Source organism: Amyelois transitella, chromosome 12, assembly GCF_032362555.1.
Source record: "Amyelois transitella isolate CPQ chromosome 12, ilAmyTran1.1, whole genome shotgun sequence".
Classification (NCBI taxonomy): Eukaryota; Metazoa; Arthropoda; class Insecta; order Lepidoptera; family Pyralidae; genus Amyelois; species Amyelois transitella.
The window spans coordinates 9,849,934-9,870,260 of record NC_083515.1 but is presented as its reverse complement, the minus strand read 5'-3'; the positions used below and the strand labels follow the sequence as shown (position 1 = coordinate 9,870,260).

The 20,327-nt window shown below is 34.7% G+C and overlaps 2 protein-coding genes across 2 annotated transcripts; one reads left to right on the top strand and one right to left on the bottom strand.

Moving 5' to 3' along the window:
- Positions 1-953: 953 nt before the first annotated feature.
- Positions 954-17,946, bottom strand: LOC106142534 (rho GDP-dissociation inhibitor 1). The gene is made up of 5 exons (XM_013344326.2): positions 17,790-17,946; positions 16,450-16,647; positions 14,006-14,115; positions 9,479-9,593; positions 954-6,335 (listed from the first exon to the last, which is right to left on the bottom strand). The coding sequence occupies exons 2-5, from the start codon at positions 16,637-16,639 to the stop codon at positions 6,136-6,138; spliced, it is 615 nt and encodes a 204-aa protein (XP_013199780.1). The 5' UTR covers positions 16,640-16,647; positions 17,790-17,946; the 3' UTR covers positions 954-6,135.
- Positions 17,947-18,837: 891 nt separating this feature from the next.
- On the top strand, positions 18,838-20,327 carry LOC106142535 (oxidoreductase-like domain-containing protein 1). Its single transcript, XM_013344328.2, has 3 exons — positions 18,838-18,992; positions 19,074-19,196; positions 19,556-20,327. The coding sequence occupies exons 1-3, from the start codon at positions 18,987-18,989 to the stop codon at positions 19,754-19,756; spliced, it is 330 nt and encodes a 109-aa protein (XP_013199782.1). The 5' UTR covers positions 18,838-18,986; the 3' UTR covers positions 19,757-20,327.

Sequence of the window (20,327 nt, the reverse complement as noted above, 5' to 3'; positions counted from 1 at the left end):
AAATACTTTTCTGCCTTTATTACAGCTATTTTATTAAAAAATCGAAAAAGAAAATGAAATATGCCGCCAAAACGCGACTTTTAGCAATATGGCGGCCATGGCATGCAGTGACGTAAATTTCGTGTAAATATCATACAAAGCTTGTTGGTGTTTCGAAAAGTTTTGATTGTCTCTTGTTTTATTTAACTTGTGCCACGTCATATGTGTGAAAATTATTAAAAAGAGTTCCTATAAATGTTGTGCAGTGCGTCAATGCACTAATACAACAATAAAATCTCCTACGAAACTGTTTTTTTCTATGCCGATGGATTTGAATATTCGCAAGAAGTGGTTTCAGATCATGATCTAAGATCAGTGGTTACCAAGATATACTTACATTGATGTTTTCACATTCCTCAGTTCGGCAGCATAGAAATCTGGATTGTCTTCTTCAAAGACAATCCAGATTTCTTCTTCCAACCATTAAGTATTGCGTCCACTTTTTGTAGGTTTCGACTGTCAGCTTTCGCGGAATTGGTTTCCATTATTAAATACCTATGTTATCTGAGTAATCCTGAGCGATCAAACACTTATAAATCTTAAAAATAATAGCGAACACTAAGGAACGGTACGATCCACAGTCTGTTTATGGATAATTGACGTCATAATAGAAATAGCCAATCACGTTCGTTTTTAGTCACGTGACAGCTGCATATAAAACCCTAATTTTCTGAGACGGATTTTGTTTAAATAATGCAATATTTTTATCTCGCGTTATTACAAATCGCTCCAAAAAAATAATATTAAGACTGATGACATAAAAGAAATGTATATTTTTAATACAGTCAAATAGCCTATTGTTACAAACCACGTGGTGAAATAATGGTTAGACCACTTACACCACAGATTTAAAAAAAGTAAGATATCTGTGACTCATATAAATCAGCTTAGGTGTAAATGAATAAAAAACTATATTGAATAAATAAGCTTTATTTTTGGCCAAACTATTACAATGCATAAAACTTTACACATCTATTGAAATAATTCATGAATTCAACCGATTAATTACAGTAACACCAACTAAATGCCGGCCCAATTTTGAAGCGGAGCTATTAAAAACGTTATTACTACCTTAGTTCACGATTAAGTATTTTTTTTAATCGCTAGTATTGTTTCTAGTATACAATAGGTATCAAAAATAGCGACACTACATTTGGATAAGTGTTAAATTTAGCGATAACAATGGATTAATGTTTGGAACTACGAGGTAGAATATTGGGAGTACATTTTTGTTACTATATCTCATGCCACACCGTGCTTAACTATAGCAAGGACTTATTATTCTACGTACAAGTTTATTAAGGCATTGATTCTAATAGCAATATATTTTTATACCAGAAAATTACAAAGTTAATATCGGTATTAAATCATTTTATATTTGATCGTCATATTACTTTCCCAATATAGATTTATTCATAATTTAAGCTACTTTTCGTGTACAAATTTCAGAGGTCCTAACAAATCAAATCAGTTTTATTTACAGGGCGAATCGAGCTTCAAAATTGGGTCCAATCGAAGACCGGTACGGAAAAATGTATTTATTATTATAATTTTATAATTTATAAAAGGGAAGCCTTATATTACGAGTAGAAGAGAACCAATGATTGACCACTGAGCACCTTTGCGCTTAAGCGATTATTAAATGCCGTTTGGGTCTCGCTGCACGACAAAATCAAATTTAGAAATACATAGTGAGCAATATTAATCGTTTATTTTTTAGTCTCAACTGCAGATCAGTGTATAACTTCGTAAGCGTGTGACCTTTTTGTATCTATCTACCTCAGTATTCAGCTCATTTGTGAGAATTCATAGCAACCATGCTATAGAAAAGACATCAGAGCAAACCATACAATAGATTTCTGGTAATTGAATAAAAAGAGAAAAAAATTATAAGGCATTAAAGATTAATCAACTTTGATTTCATGTCTTTTTTTTAAATACAGAATAATGGTGGGTTGCACGACATTACTATAACGATCGTTCGATAAACAATTAATTTAACATTGCTAACTTGATTTTGGCGGACCGTTAAGATTTCTAAGAAGCCAGTGTCGTGACAATAGAATTTTACAGTAATTATAGTTTTCATTTTATTAATTTCTTTAAATAGACAATTCCTAGGCACAAATGATATTGCAGGTGGCGATAATACATAATATTTTAGAGGTGAGCATTGAATGAATGAATCGTTAATTTTTACTATTTATATCGCCGTGAACGGGTAAACTCGTCGACGGGTCATGCTAAGATTTAAGATAATGCCGTAAACTAGTTAAAAATTAATACCGTTTTTCAACTAGTTCACCCATCGACCTCGTTGTCTCGTTGCGTCTACCCATCACTACACAGTATTTACCTCATCACTATTTGTTAGAAACAGGTTAATACGAGTATTATACAACGATTTAGCTTTACAATTATACAGCGCGTTGTATAACCTTATCATGCACATGCATATGCTGAGTGGAAACCCTTTTGGTAATCGTCATGTAATTTTTTTTTATTATTATAAACTATGTAATGTCACCTTTTGCGCCAAATAAAGATTTTTCTTATCGTAACTATCACTTGATAACACATCAATTATTTAATTCGACGTCTTATTACAAAATCCTTGTACTATTCTTCAAAAGACTTTTATGGCTTTTATGAAAACATATACGAATGAAACAACAAATAGTAAGTGACTAACTACGTTGTTTTAGAAATTTTCGACGAAATATATAGTCACATATCGTAAACTCTAAAATTTAGTCACGACACTTAAGATGGCTCTGTGTACTTAATCGCTTAATTCTAATAAAGCTATTCAAGAAAACAGCTCAATAAAATAATACTTTTACGACATTATTGCCACGGTTAAGGTCTGAACGTATTTGCGACACGACGCGACGCGACGCGACACGAAACGACGCTATGCGGCCGTTTTTATGAAGTATACAAAAGCAACTCCATAAGATAAACGACTCGCGACACGACAGTACCAAAAGTATTGTCGTTAAGTTTCGCGCGCAAATCTGCATTTAAATTTTTCATTCTAGAATGGTCAAGATCATGTTGGAAGTACATTCAGACTTCTAAAGCCACTGATATTAAGCAGGTGAAATATTAAAAAATAGACATCTTTTTATTTGGTGCACCAATACTTTCCAATATTCTTATACTAAGTTTTGGTACATACATCGATTTTGTATAGAAAACATCGCATTATATTTTGTCTTGCTTACTCGTAGAATTGTTGATATATAGAAGCGTCAAATGTGAAACTTTAAATATAGATATAAAAAAAAAATTGTATCATTTTCTTTTCTCCCAAAAATTTCACATCCAACCATCTATATTCCTACAACTATGTCACTATATAACTCTTACGAAGCCGACAAATAATTGCTTTTTTTAGCCTTATCACCGAGTATAAACTGACAATGGTTTTGATAATTATCGTTACAAGACCCGATTCCGTAATAAAAGCTACCAAAAAGGGCCGTTGCTGTGTCAAATTTTAAATATATTTTTAACATTGCATCATATATTTGTACTATAAAAAAATTTGGATAACATTTCATTTCATAAAATCAATAAAAGTTTTCTGTTCGTAACTTGACTGCACTTTTTATTTGCAAAATAAAGAATACATAAACTATATTCAACATTCTCGATATTTCAATGGTACGTCTTGAAGTATAGTTATAGATATATGGATTTTCGCAAACGAAAACAACAAACTTTGAAAACAAATCTGACACTAACCGACAGTGGCGCCAACCGATGACCACAAAATCAGCCCCTTGGCGATAATTATCAAAACATAAATAATTCCTCGAGTTAGACACTTAAGGTTATTTTCAAAGCAATTCATTCCTCAAGGCTTACAATTCTAATCGAGTAAAGATCGGTTGAAATGCTCTAGGAATGCTGGTCTAAGCATCGTGTCGGTACTACAAAATAGTGGCCAGACTATAGCATAATGACTATATAGGCGTGTGAGTGTGAAAATAGGTTTTTGATGATGAAAACATATATATGTAGGTATTTTAGCCGACGGCTTAATAAACTATGGACAATGTAAAGGGGGTGTTAGGAAGAGACGGGTGAATTTAATAGGTCTTTAGCCGACGGCTTAATAAACTATTAAGGAACGTCGTTATAAAGGGAGTGTTGGAAAGAGACGGTTTAATAGATAAAAAACCAACTTATTCATCCAAAATGTACAGCTAATTTGTGACATTAACACATAAATATTCTCATATTCACACGCCAATACTTAGATAGGTACTTATAATATCTTATAGGACACCTAACCACAGTAGATTTGGGTATTAAATGCACGACTAAAGAGGTCAAGTCTAAGTGGGCACAATCTGTTAGCAGAAATTATCAGATAATTCTTCTGCAGCCATCATGATAGAATTGGGATTCAAATAGTGACAGGTCGCTAGCCAATCATACGTCCAATCGTCTAACCCGAAAGGGGTGAAGACGTGTTCGTATGTATAAATGTATCTTCATCGCCAACGGTCAAAGAACACAGAATTTGCAAAATATAAGGCTTTAAAATGACCATTTGACAGACCTCTTTTAGAGCAACAACCTCATTGTTAAAAACGTTTTATTTTTTAAGTATCCAATACCCAAATCTAGTGTTAGAACTAATATAATAATGCTAAATAGACTGAAGATAAGTAGGTATATTATTATAAAATGTATTTAAAATACACATGTATATGTAAATTCAATATTTTTACACTAAATTTTGATCCTTTAATATCATACATTACGGATACGATCGCGAAGACTCGAGTATATTAAAATGGTAAGCCTACACTTATGTCTATTGGTCTGTTATGTGACATCTCCGCAACTCTGACTCGACGTATTCATTGGAATAACAACTTTATGTATAAGAGCAAAAATAGTAATAATGTATTGTGAATAAATAAAAGAAAGTAAAAGTGTAAAGATGAACCTCCTAGTGATGATAATTTCGCGTTCATCTTAATTCATCAAAGCAACTAAATAAACGCCACCTACAAAAAACGACCAAGTTGGGATTCATTTCACTTTTTCTACATTGTGTCACGATGAAGTTGTACGGAAGTAAAAGGATATTATATAATAAAGTAGATTTATAATCGATTTCTGCAATAAAAAAGACGATTTTATATATATAAGAATTATCCAAATTCTTATCGAGTCAGTATTGCGCAGATACTGTCAGTATTTGAAGACCTTAATCCTATGTTGTCGATAGAACAACGAATCAATCCAATCAGTCAGCCACCATTTCCGACACTAACTGGACTGGACATTCAATGAAATTATATTTAAGAAATATGCTTTTGATTTCATATTATATAGCATAACAAATATATTTATTATATATGCCACTTCGTTTTTTTATTACATCTATGTTTTCACATAATTTGTTTTAAGTGATTATGATATTAAATACATCAAAATCCTTATTGGAGAAATTATCGCATAATAGGTTTATAAAAGTTCATAATCAGTTTATAAGCTAAATATTTGCAAAACATCTATATTACATTAATATTATTGCTTTGAATATAATTTGAACTTGGATAAGGCAGATGTACTAAGGTATCACTATTTGGAGACTTATTCCACTAGAATATAAAGTTAAATTTATGTTATTATCATTCGCAAAATGGATGTCTATCAATTTATTAATTCTATGGTTGGTTCAAATATAGAATGGAAATTTTAAACCAAGTAACAAAGTGTTATAATTAAAAAAAAATTATAATGGAACAAGCCTATTTAGAACAAGCTCAATTTGAACTGTTAAAATTCCAATATCAAATAGAACAAGCCAGTGTTAAAAACAATTTCAAATTTAGAAAATTAAAAATGCACCGCATTGTAAGACTTCTGGAACAAGTCTGTTTCAATCAAACAAGCTCAATCAAGTGATTCGAACAATTAAAATTCGAATATCAAACAGAACAAGTCTGTATTTAAAAAAAAAAAACAAGTTCAAATGTAGAAAACAAAAACGCACCGCATCTTGTCAATGGCACAGGCGAAGGAATTTCACCCGAACATCCAATCCAGCCGTATGATATCCAGCACTCTTTAATCCTTCCAGTCTTTCTTGATTTCGAAGCACCATTCCCATTGGAGGTGGACGTTCTTATCGTCATCTGTGAAGAGGCTGTTGACGGTGTACGAACCTCTTGCGACGATTCCTGAAGGTGCGTCTTCAGGGGGTGTGGTGTACGACTGGATCTCCGTTTTGGGGGGGTAGGAGCCAACCATGTGTGTCATCTTATCAACTGGAATTTATGTGAAAATGTCTTAGTTAAAATAACTGATGAATATTGTAATATTGACATACATATTTCTATGACACTTGTACCTACTTTAAGGGTAGATCTAATCGCAAATATTGCATAAGTAGTGCCGTGTGGTTCCATAAATAGATAAAAGAATAGGACCACTCCATCTCTTTCCTTTGGATGTCGTAAAAGCCGACTAAGGGATATGATAATAAATTTGGGATTCTTCATTTAAGCGACGGGCTAGCAACCTGTCACTATATTAATCTCGATTCATCATTCAGATAAACAGCTGAACGTGGTCTCTTGGTCTTTCCGAGACAGTTGGCTCTGTCTACCCCGCAAGGGATATAGACGTGATTATATGTATGTACAAATATTGCAAAAATAATACAAATTTCCGTGCAAAAACTTTTACGGTTTGTTTATATGTACAGAATTACGCAACCTAATGCCGAATCAAACCGAATAAAAACTAAATAAAATAACGACCTTATATTGCGAGTACATTAAACTTAAAATCCAAAAACATAATGTCTCCTGCTATCTCGCTCATAACGGACGATTCAATTCGCGGGTTCAAATTGCGCGCTCTGATTGGCTCAAATATTTTCGCGCCATACAAAAATTTTACGTCTTGATTAGGCACATACATCGTTATAATTTATACAATAGTAATTACTCTGTGCTACATATAACTTAGAAATTCTGCACCTATTTATACCTACCTGAAACTACCCTTAAAATCATTTTGTGTGCCGTGTGGTTAAAATAAAGCCAATAGAAAAAAGAATAGAACCACTCCATCGTCTTCCCATGGATGTCGTAAAAGGCGACTTAGGGATAAGCTTACACACTTGGGATTCATCTCTCAGGCGATAAGCTAGCAACCGGTCACTATTTGAATCCCAATTCTATCATTAGGCCAAGCAGTCGAACGTGGCATTTCAGTCTTTTGATGATTGTTGACTCCGTCTGCCCCGCAGGGGGATAAAGACGTTATTACATGTTATGTTATGTTCAATCATTTTGCGACCTTTATTCACTACAAAAACACGGCCAAGGCTCTACCTTAGCCTCCAGCCTTGTCAAAACATACATCAACATGCAAACAGCACATTAATTACAATACAACGTAACATATATATATATATATATATAGTGCAACAATCGTGCGACAATCCGTCACATATACATATATTATGTACGTACGCGACTCGCATAGGAATACATACCGGGCACTGGCCGACGCAGCGTAAAATAAATTATATACAATATATTAATTATAAGGAAAATTGATTTGTTTACTAATTATATTATATATGCCGTGCCGTGCCGTGTGGTTCCCGACACCAATACAAAAAAGAATAGGACCACTCCATCTCTTTCCCATGGATGTCGTAAAAGGCGACTAAGGGATAGGCTTATAAACTTGGGATTCTTTTTTTAGGCGATGGACTAGCAACAAGTCACTAGTTGAATCTTAATTCTATCTAATGATAGAATTGAGATTCAAATAGTGACGGGTTGCTGGCTTAATAGCCAAACAGCTGAACGTGGCCTATCAGTCTTTTCAAGACTGCTGGTTCTGTCTACCCCGTAAGGGATAAAGACGTGATCATATGTATGTATGTATTACTAATTATATTATATAGAAGAAAAACAGGAGTCGCTTCGTGTAAAAACCTGACTCACCCAATCCAGGATCCATGGTCAACGGCATATACCTCGGGCTCCTCTCCAGAGCGAGTGAGGATACAACCGGAACTAAAAAGCCAGGAGGAAGAAGATATTATAGAGATTTTGATATTGAGAGAGATAGAGAGTTTGTACCTAATATTACCTAAACTAAGGTACATAATTATAATATTTACCATAGAGAGTTTGTACCTAATATTACCTAACCTAAGGTACATAATTATTTACCATAGACAGAGTTTGTACCTAATATTACCTAACCTAAGGTACATAATTATTTTTAGTGCAAAATTTTATCAAAATCCTATGTATATTTATCAAAATAGATAAAAATTTGGTATCTTCTAAAAATAACCCTGAATTTAATAAAATTTGGCATTGAGATTTATGATAATTACCCTAATTCTGAGATAAAATGATGATCTAAAATGAAACACTGAGATATAGATTATACTCAGTCAGACCTTTAGCTATTCTTTCGAAAAATTACCCCAGAGCGGAAGGCCAAAGATAATTTCCGTAATATCAATATATCTAATTACGTATATCAATTGCACACTCAGCATAAAAAAAAACAGGTCCGGTCTCCTGCTTTTTTTTATTTTGTCCGGCCATGACCACGAAAAATGGTAAAGCACTAAACAACGCACGTCTGACCTCCGCGACCTTGCAGTTCCTTTACCACGTTACCCACCCATACTAGGGTATGGGTATGGGTGGGTCCAGCTTTTACCATAAATCCAATATGAGTTAGTCCAATATGAGTCCTAACCTAACTCATATTGGATTTATGGTAAAAGCTGGACTACAAGAATGCCTATACCCTTATTCGCCTTTTACAACATCAATTGGTAAGAGATGGAGTGGTCATATTCTAAAACTAACTATGGCAACTTCGTTCGCCTTAAAAGTTCACGGTATTGCCCTTTAGAGGGGTGGAGAGATATTTTTTTATATACCAGTTGCTAAGTTGGTCTAAGCCCAAAACATCTGAGAAAACCGCATTCAAATCGGAACAGAAGTTTTCCCGTTTTACGAGTACAAACATACATACAGAAATTTAAAAAAAAAACACATTTTTGTCTTCTGCTGGCTTTGCATACATAGATCCTTCATATGGATTTTTTGCCAAAACATACATACATACATACATAAAATCACGCCTCTTTCCCGGAGGGGTAGGCAGACCTACCTCTTTCCACTTGCCACGATCTCTGCATACTTCCTTCGCTTCATCCACATTCATAACTCTATTCATGCAAGCTCGGCCAATATTTTTCAAATACAGAAATTAGTCAGTTACTATGACGGTGCAAACCATAGAGGTCAAGTCTCTTTGTCATCGTTCGTGAAAAAAAGGGTTTGGCCAAATATTTTTTTTTTGTATGTATGTATGTGTGTATGTATTTATGTATGTATGTAAAATAATATGTTTCAATCACCTGGAACGCCCAACCGGTAGGTCTTCTGCACATATTTGAGCCCGTGCACAATTTCCCTCTGCACGATAAAATCGATCCTTATCCTGTATTGCACGCCCTCTTTTATCACGAACACCTGAAATGAAACGGAACCATACAAACATACATAAACATGTAGTCACGTCTATATCCCTTACGGGGTAGACAGAGCCAATAGTCCCGAAAAGACTGAATGGCCACGTTCAGCTGCTCGGCTCAATGATGGAATTGAGATCCAAATAGTGACAGATTGCTAGCCCATCGTCTAAAAAAAAGGATCGCAATTTTATAAGCCTGTCGCTTAGTCGCCTTTTACAACATCCATGGTAAAGAGGTGGAGTGGTCCTATTCTTTTTTGTATTGGTGCCGGGAACCACACGGATACGGAACCATCAATTGGCATTCAACTATGCTCTTCTACCTCCTGGCTTTAGTCCCGGTTGCATCCTCACCGCTCTGGAGACGAGTCCGGGGTATGACTTTGACCACGGACCATGGATTGGGTGAGTCAGGTTTTTACAACAAGCGACTACCGTCTGACCCTAGCAACCTTTGCACGAGAACCTAAACCGTGTTGAATCGATCTTGGGTTACACATCCATTTGCCTGAATGTGCAGGTTTCCTCACGACGTTTTCCATCACCGTAAGAGCATCGGTTAGTATTCAAACTAATGTACATAACTTCGAAAATAGTCATTGGTACATGTCTGAGTTGGGATTCGAACTTGTCCCTTTTTATGCCACACGCATATTAACCGGGCACCTTACCCATTCGACCACCGACGCACCTCTTACTATGCTAGTTACTACTTTAAAAAGTGTCGGACATTAGGGTGTTGGATATTACCAAATTATCGATAATAAAACTATCGATAATTCGGTAACGCTAAACCTAATCATTAAGGTATCACAGTAACGCATCCCATTTCCCTCACTATGTTTTCCTACATCGAATCAATAGCATAGAAGGAAAAATTCATTTAAATTAAATTAATTAATCATACTACAATTGTATGAAGTGTCCAAATGTAATCAAGGAAATTCTCTTATTTATATATTCGAAATAATTAACTGCCACTTTTCACGGCCATTTTCGCGAATGCAAAAGGTCAGTGAAAATGTCAAGTCAATAAATATAATTAATCAAATACAAAAAAGATTGAAGGATTTATTTACTGTGGCTTAATGAAAATTTTATTACTTTTCCACTATTGTGACAAATGGAAAAATTTATGACGATTTTTATCTCGTGGAAAATAAATTAATTTCAACTGAAGACCAAATGTCATATAAAATACATTACTCGTGTTTAATTGAACAGGGATGACGATAGAAGTAAGCGTAAGTAGCAATCAAGTGTAGTAGAAATAATTTATTGTATTGATTAATTTATTTGATAATGTTAATTTATAAGACTATATTTTTGCATATTATGTGGATGAAGCGAAGGAAGTATGCAGAGATCGTGGCAAGTGGAAAGATGTAGTCTCTGCCTACCCCTCCGGGAAAGAGGCGTGATTTTATGTATGTATGTATGTATATTTTTGCATGCCAACTGCGACTGAAAGTTTAGACTAAAATAATGCTAAAGTAAAAGGAATTCAATAAGCAGTGACAATAAAAGACTTAAGAAAATCCAACTTAAGCTAATATTGGTTTGAGTGACGAAGAGAGCGAAAAAATATAATAATTTTGGGACATAAAAAAGCATTTTATTCAACAAGCATTAGAGTGAGAACATTTGTGTATTATTATTTTTTTCTAACTCCTACATTGACATTGGATTATTTATAAATGAACCATTTTGTAAAGGTTGACTGCTAGAGAATGCTATTAACATTAAGTCCACTTATTGTAGGTCTACCTTTGAGGCTCGATAAAGTTTTAAATAAATAATAAATAAACTGTGTACATACATTACATATTACATAATCAAAATAAAGACATCCCCATGAAACGTTCTTCCAACTGGTCATAGATAAAAGTAGAAACGTCAAAAACACAAATAAACAAGAGCGATATAACGCACCATTCAAAATATTTAGAGCAGTGCACTGAACTATTCATAGACATAGATCTAACAAGATAACAACATGCAGTTTACATAAATATTTATTATCTGTGTGAAAACCAACAACCTGTCAAATAGTTTATCGCATATAACGGCCTCTATACAATTTCGATTATTGCAGTCATTTTAAAAAAAAGTCATTTTACCTACTCCAAAACCGGCTTATTAGGTCAACTCTAGCAAATCAGGCCAGTGTTCGATAATAAAAAAAACGAAACGATTCACCTGGCCACTAATTCGATCACCATAAAAAAAATCAATAAACACACGTTCAAAGAAACAGGGCGGCCATTCAGACATCCGCACTAGAGTTGGCAAGTTGCCAGCAGTGACGTGCTGGATAGAACAATGTCGATAATTATATCGATAGTCTAGCGTAGAACTAAGTAAAACTTATTCATTTATTTAAAACTTTACTGCACAAATAAAATGTAAAAAAGGCGGACTTTTAATACCGTTTGGAATTCTCTACCAGTTTACCAGCTGACCAAACGAGATCATATTGAGCTTAAAAAAAAAAACGATGATGACCAATTACTTAGGTGATAATACAATGCGTTCATGAACGCTTTGATAATTATAATCGATTTCAAGTATCGATAAAAGAAACATCGACAGCCGGACATCACTAGCTAGCCAGCAGTTTCCAGTGTGTAATTCGGGGAACACCTGTCGAGTTCGTGAACGTCATGAACCAAGTATTAAGCAGTAAATGTATCAGAAATGTGACAAATGACCAGAGGAATCAAACCGAGGCTAGAACCGGCGGCTGGACAAATTATGTTTGACACAGACAGTACAGAATACTGACATAGACGAATAGGCGACAACTAATAAGAAATACAAAAAAAGTTTTTTATATGAAAAGGATACAATATTATTTTTTTAGGCTGTCAATCATCAATTTCAATACCCAAATATGTATTTTTTTGATCATTTATTATATAATCGATCGATGCTAATAAAATGTTGAACAATAAGAATTGCTTAATGGGTTTAAATTGACAAATAACATTGTAAATGGAAAATGTGTCGTCTATAGGAATTTTACAAGGCGATAAAAAAAACACTAATTTTAATTTCAATATGCTATCTTTTAGTGCAATACTGAAACTATTAACATATTATCCGAAACCAATGTACGCGCTAATTTAGTCTGTCAAATGACTAAAGGTTACAAATAGGTGTGAATAGACCACACAGCAAATACTAATGACTCAGACAAACTGAGTCGTTGACAAGTGCAACGAGTTGGAAATCACTTTATGAGACATGGGGTGTGAATAAACTGCTTTATTGTACGTCGGTCTCTTTGGGCGAGTGGAAATGTTATTGAGACTTAATTTGAAGGTCTGGGTTAGATACCGAGTCGAGTTTTAATGGAAAATTATCGTTTTCTGATAGCTAGGTCGTGGATATTTATTTTCTTTACGCATATGATTTAATTTTGCATTCAATTTTTTCTCTGTTCCAAAACAAATGATTTTGCAGCGAATGCGTAATTGTCAAAAACTATAGGATATTAATAGTCGTGAAAAGATCAGACAGAAAAGACAAAACTGACTAATAGGTGTGAATAGACCACACAGAAGACTATAATGACTTATACAAACGGAATCATTGAAAAGTTCAAAAGATTGGAAATTACTCGAGACACGGGGTGTGGATAAACTACTTACTTACTTTATTTTACATTGATCTTTGTCGCAATGGCAACATTCTTGCCAGTGACTCTGAAGTACTGGGTTCGATCCCGGGGCAAGTCATTATGGCAAATGTTTAACAGATTTTATCTATCTTTCTAATGAAAATGTAACTTTTTATCCCATAGCTTTATGGAAAGTTTGACACATTACACCTTGTATTTTTTTATCTTCATTTTTATTGGGACAAATTCGGAACAACACTCCTATTACACAAAAAGTTCCTATGCAATACTAATTACCTACATTGATGAGTCATACATCCTCATGTACTATAAGATAACGATAACTCTGTCATGCGTGTCGAATTTCAATGACAATATATCGAAGATAGTCGACATTTAGATGAAAACTTCCTACGAGTATTTCCTTGCGGGGTAGACAGAGCCAACAACCTTGAAATAACTAAAAGGCCACGTTCAGCTGTTAGGCTTATTGAAAGCATTAAAATTTGAATAGTGACATGATGCTAGCCCAACAAGAAGAATCCCAAGTTTATTAGCATATCCCTTAATCGATTATAACGAGTGCTTAAGTCACCAAATTATTAATTTGGACCGCTTTGCCAGCGGCTTCGTTCTCGCTACCTACTATCGCTGTTTCGCTTTTTATCACGACGTGAAACGGAACAGCGATAGTATATCGCGCGATATAAACGGCGTCGCGCGTGCTACGCTACAAGGCTGGTGAGGTGGATAAACGGAGGTAAAACGCAAATAAGTCGAATAACATACCTGCTTCTTGAGGTCAGTGAGGTCACCGCTGAGGTCGAGCTCCACGTCGTCACGTCCAGCGACGCACAGCGCCAACTTCTTCACTATAACCTTGCGAGGATCGTTGTGATCTGTCAACGGATTTTACTTATATATAAGTTAATTTCGTAGTAAGTTTCAGAGCAGCAGTGGTCAAATTGGTAAGGTGCCCGTTTAAAATGCGGATTGCAGAGAGGGGCACAGGTTCAAATCCCACCTCGGCCATGTACCAATGACTATTTTCGAAGTTATATATATTAGTTTCAATACTAACTGATGCTCTTACGGCGGGGGAAAACATCGTGAGGAAATCTGGCACATTCAGGCAACCGGATTTGTAGCCATGATCGATTCAACACAGGTACCTAAGGTTTTACCAGCAAAGGTTGCGGCGGTCAGATGGGAGTCGCTTCGTGTAAAAATCTGACTCACCCAATCCAGAATCCATTGTCATAGCTACATAAATACAGTTGCCTGAATGTGCAGGTTTCCTCATGATGTTCGCCGTACTATAAGACCATCGGTTAACACTTAAAATTTACTCAAACTTAGAACATAGTGGCCGAGATAGAATTTGAACCTGGGTCCTCCACGAGTAATTCTTACACACTTTATTCGGATACTTTTTCCGATTCCACCATTTGGTCAATTTTAACATCGGTATAATTAACAGAAGGTGAACAGGTAATTTATTAACGCAAATGACGCAGAAACCACTGCTATCAAGCGCCAATCGATTGGACTCAATCAGAGAGCGTAAATATTGACTTTTCACTCGACCTGTGAATGTTGGCGCTATGCTACTCCGCGCTATGACCAAAATTGGAGTTCTTTAAATAGCTGGGAGGAAAATTGACAGATCTACTTTTTAAATTTGATTCTATTTTTGAACACAGAAGTTCGTACAATAAATCTATACTAATATTATAATGCTGAAAAGTTGTTTTGTTTGTTTAAACGCGCTAATCCCAAGAACTACTGGTTCTAATTGAAAAATTCTTTTTGCGTTGAATATACCATACCATTTATCGAGGAAGGCCTAAGGCTGTATAATATCACGCTGCAACTATTAGCAGCGAAGAAATAATGGAAAATGTAAAAAAAAACAGGAAAAATTATTCATCCTTGAGGGCTTCAATGATGCCCAAAATAACTATTTCACGCGGACGAAGTGACGGGCACAGCTAGTAAATATATATGGGACAAATTACACGATTGAGTTAGCCTCAAAGTAAGTCCGAAACTTGTGTTACGAGATACTAACACAACGATACTATAAAAAAAAAATAGATACTTATATATCTAAACATCCAAAACCCAGGCCAATCAGATAAAGTTCGTTTTTCATCATGCCCGTTTCTTTGTTTTCGAAAGGGAAGTCCATTTTACGGACTGCCTCCCGGATATTCACCCGGGAGAGTGTGGGACTCCTAGCATTTAATGTGCCAGCCAAGGCCGGGACTCGAACAAGGGACCTCCGTTTTCACAGACAAGCGTACTACCGCTGCGGCCACAGAGGCTGTCAATACGTAATACTTTAATATCAATAACAATTAACTTGGTAGGTACTTAGGTAAATTCTCACGACTAATTATATGAACTATGTAGAAACGGTTCCTAAACATACAGAAAAATAATTTGGTGAGATTTATTAGTCCTGGTCGGGTCTTTCCCTCTATGAAGAAGAGTCCAGGGTCCGCTGAGGGTGCGGAAGTAACTCTAGTCTGTCTGTCTATAACGCTTACACACCAAAACCTCTTAACCGCTTTTGTAGAAATCTGGTACAGAGATAGTATTGACCCTGAGAAAGAACATTGGCAACTATTTATCGCGAAAAAAAAAGGTGGAAAGAGTTCATAGAGAGAAAAAGCTATAAAGTGCATAAACTTTCAGCCAAATTCAGTAACTATTCAATGATAACTGATAAAACTGACGTTTATCAAACAGATATTGGATTATATGAAGTGGTGATACCTATGTACCAAACAGATAACAGTATTGATAATTCCCACCTAATTTTGTTTACTTTAGCTATCAACCTACATTGTTATTAATTTTCTTTATTAATATTGAGCTTACTTGATTTTACTTGAACAATTCGGTTCTTTGTAACAAGGTCATGGTCAGAGGAAATCACTTTACCTATATAATTATCTGACTTACCCATTCCTGTCATAACTCAATCATGTTCATAGGACCCTGGGCTCCTACTCTTCCTGGGATATAATTTAAGCTAATAAAGTTAGGTTAAGGGTCATGGCAAGTGAAAAGATGTAATCTCTTCGCTTACTGCTCTGAGTTGTAATATGAGGTGTATGTACATATGTAAGTCTTGAACGTAGCCTTACAGACTTTTCAAGACTGTTGGCTCTGTCTGCCCCGTGAGAGAAGTGATTAATATGAAGTAAAAGCTAATCTATACTTGCCAACAATGACAGCTCCAGCTTGGGCCTGCCCAAGAAGGGCCTCCTTGTATTTCCGTAACGACTCATCCTCTTGATCAGCTGCAAGGATCTCCTCTATCGTCTTCTCCGGGGGAGGTTTGTACGTAGACTTGATTTCTTCTTCCGCATCATCCTCAGTGGGAGTGTGGGTCACTTCGGGTTCGCCGGACATTTTAGGAGCTAAAACAATTTTTTTTGTGAACAATCTCTCTTGCATTAAATTGTCTTTAAGACATGAGTAAAACAAACGTCTTATGAACATTTTTAGCTGAAACTGTGATAAGCTACTTATTATTTACCTATCTTATTGCAGGTTTAAAAAATTAATTATTTTGGTTTGTTTATGTTTATAAGCTGAAGAGATAAAGACACATTTGCATGTATAACTATGGATTAATGTAAGTCAATATCAAATTAAATTTTTTATTTGCATAACATGAATACAACAAGGTTTTAAATTTATATACCAGATTTACATATTTACCCTTTCAGATGTTACAAACATTCTTTAAATAGTAAAGGATAATAGGTAATATTCTATGTGTTTATGGTTAGCTGCTTGGGGAGTTTCTAATGAAATTAAGGTGGTTCTGACTGTAAAAAAATAAGATTTGGTGTAATGATTGGCTGTCATACCAAGATTACCTCAAAGTAGGTTTTGCCTCATTGTTTTAAAAACAAATGAACAGAATACTATAGATATGCAACTGACCAATATGTAACTAATTGAATGAATGAATAATTCCAATCAGAGAAGAAGGCATAATTATCAGGTGCCAATTAGAATTGAATGGATGGTACATGTAGAGCTATGTATGGCATACCATGACATTATTTTATACCAGAACAGGTTATACTATATATACTCAATTAATTTGTTCTGTCTCTATAAATAATCAATTAATTTATAATTTTCCTGGCCCTTGTTAGAACCAATTCTAGAATAATTCCTAACCTCTTCTCTCTTTCAAAATAATTTAATAACATACTTCCACACTCAATTTATGGGTATAAGGCTAACACGCAATAATTTCGACAAGGTACATAAATGTACTGGAAGATTTTTGGTTGACATTTTATTAGAAAACAAATTCAAGTCACGCTACCAACGCCTGGAACCGCCCTTACATGCATAGATATGCTAAGATAAGAATCAGATCTGAATCATAACGCTAATCAATGAGACTTTAGGATATTTTTAACCAACAGAGACCCGTGACAACGACCCCTCGCTTCGATGTATGCACATTAACAGGATAAGCGGCTTCGTCATAGCAAGCTTGATAAATGTAGCGCGGTTGAGAGAAAAATATATGGCTTACCTTATGAATAGTCTATAAGTGCAATTTAAAGGACAATCCAATATTTATAAACACACTAAATAGTATTTTCCACCGCAATTTATAAAATTATGAATCAATCCAAAAAATAGGTTTTGGATTGGAAATCAAAAAAGTCTATAGAAAAAATGAATGATTGCTCAAATCAAATCAATCAAATGCTTCAGTTCATTTCATTCATTCATTATTTTTTCTATTCATTTCATTCGATCTCGATCTACGTGTTGCCTCTCATCTCATAACCAATACCCCCGAATATTTCATACATACATAAAATCACGCCTTTTTCCCAGAGGGGTAGGCAGAGACTACATCTTTCTACTTGCCACGATGTCTGCTTACTTCCTTCGCCTCATCCACGTTCATAGCTTGCCAGGACGTCTAAAATTTGATCAAGGTACGTCCATCTAGGCCTTCCCGCTCCGACCTTTTCCTCCAATATTTGCAAATGTAGGTATATAATAAATGTGAAAGTTTTTTTGCCCATCTTTTACATCATAACCCCTGAACTGAACATGAAATGTTGCAAACGTAGTGTAATGATTCTTCATTACTCCATAAATGCATGAAGATCAGACATTTTGATCATGGGCACATTTCACCCGGGCGGAGCCGTAGGGGAAGGTACACTATTTTATTAAAATACTGAACTATTAACGCACAACCGAAATTTGCCAAGCACGTTACAATTTATAATGTTGGCTTGGTAACCTAAGAAACGATTTCCCAAAAATCCTGCTTCAACCAAAATATGCAGGTTTATAAATATAAAGGGATTACTTTGGAGAAGTTTTGTAAATAAATGCCTATGAATTAATCGACAATAACAAACCATCTATTACTATAACAGAGGGATCCTAATAATGTCTGGAAATACAAAAAAAATAATCTTGACGTTTTTAATTTCGCTCTAAGAATTCACGTTTTACGTTGGTTGGTAATGATTTTAGTGACACATTGACTGTCAAAGCTTGTCCTGTCCTGGCTGGCCTGTCCCGTATCGGCTTCTGTCAAAATTGTCAATGACAATGACCAAATATCTATGAATTCATTCTAATTAAAAGCAAAGCAATGAAAAAAAAAATATGCAACGAAAAATACATTAGAAATAAAATTATGTAAAACGCAAATCAAAAAATGTGTTAAACTACCTAGCCTTAATATTTTTAGGCGTTCTTCATGCTAGTAACTATAAGTTTTATAATCAAACAGCCTTCAGATGCGAAATACTAACCTAGGTTTCTAAAATAATATTTTTCATTACAGCGATCAAAGTTATTGCTGTTGTTGCACAAGCAGAAATCGCCAATTAGATTGTGTTCAAATGCCAGTCAGCCACCAGCGACAGATGACGAGAAAGAGAGGGAGTTAGAAAAAATCGCTAGAGAGGTATTTATACCTAATTACATTAAAGTTCCTTAGTAAGCCAGCCTTCTAGGCACACTATCGCAAATAGATACTATAAGGGAGTGAAATTTGTTGAGTTAATCCATTGTTGTTGTTAGGAAAGTAATAAATTGTTGAGTTAGTAATCAATATTAGGCCCCCGGTTATGCATGTGTAAAGTCTTTCTCCGTACACCACTATATGTATAGAAAATAAAGATCAGTTCAGCATATTTACCTATGAAGTGACAACAAAGTAGTTACTAGAACTTAAGGATGGATTTATTTAGATTATTTTTATAATAAATTTTAGATATATTGGACAATTAAACTTGTGAATGTTTCAAAAAGTATTTTTTATAGGCCTCCATAGATGAACCACCAACAGCATGTTGCCAGTCAGGCTGTGCTAACTGCGTCTTCATAGTCTGGGCGGAAGCCCTCACAAAGAAGATGGATAACGCTGGACCAGAAATTGCCGAAAAGATCTTGAAAATGGTCGAAGATCCATCCATGAAAGCATATTTGGAAATGGAGCTCAGGCTGAGAGGTTTAAATAAATAGTTCAGATCTTCGAAATAAAGTATTGTAACCTTTTATGATTGAGAGCTATACTGTAACAAAGTAATACTAATTAAAATAATTTAATAAATTCTCTTTCTAATTAATCCTTTTCAGTAATTTTAGATGGAAAGAAAAAAGAATTTGTACTTAAAATTTCATACACACCTACATAAAATCATTCCTCTTTCAGGAGGGCAGAGACTTAAAAAGTTATGCTAATTTAGGTTAATTAATAAAACCAGTTGAAAGATGAAGTAACATTTGTTTCTGTTTATTGCATAAATGAGTATAGCTTCTGGTTACAATACTATATTTTTCCTCCCCTAGTTTCAAAAAGGCCTGACTGATCTCCAATTAGAAAATTTGAATTGTTCATCTCAGTAGTGGCATGTTTGTAAATTCTTGTAATTTATAGAACTAGATTCAAGTCGAAAATGTATACAGAAACCTGCGATCAATAAAAAAATCGAAGATTTTTTTGACACTGTAAATACCTGTATATAATGTAGATATCTCATTGTTGTAAGGATATTCATTGATAGATAAATTTAAATAAATAAAATATTTTCCA

Bases quoted from the DNA above. Each gene is read 5' to 3' on its own strand.
- LOC106142534 (XM_013344326.2), bottom strand. From the start codon at position 16,639: ATGTCCGGCGAACCCGAAGTGACCCACACTCCCACTGAGGATGATGCG. The intron at 14,116-16,449 runs GCAAGTATAGAT...ATCCGTTGACAG, and splicing joins AGCTGGAGCTGTCATTGTTG to ATCACAACGATCCTCGCAAG. The intron at 9,594-14,005 runs GTATGTTATTCG...GTTTCATTTCAG, and splicing joins TCACTGACCTCAAGAAGCAG to GTGTTCGTGATAAAAGAGGG.
- LOC106142535 (XM_013344328.2), top strand. The intron at 19,197-19,555 runs GTATTTATACCT...TATTTTTTATAG, and splicing joins TAGAAAAAATCGCTAGAGAG to GCCTCCATAGATGAACCACC.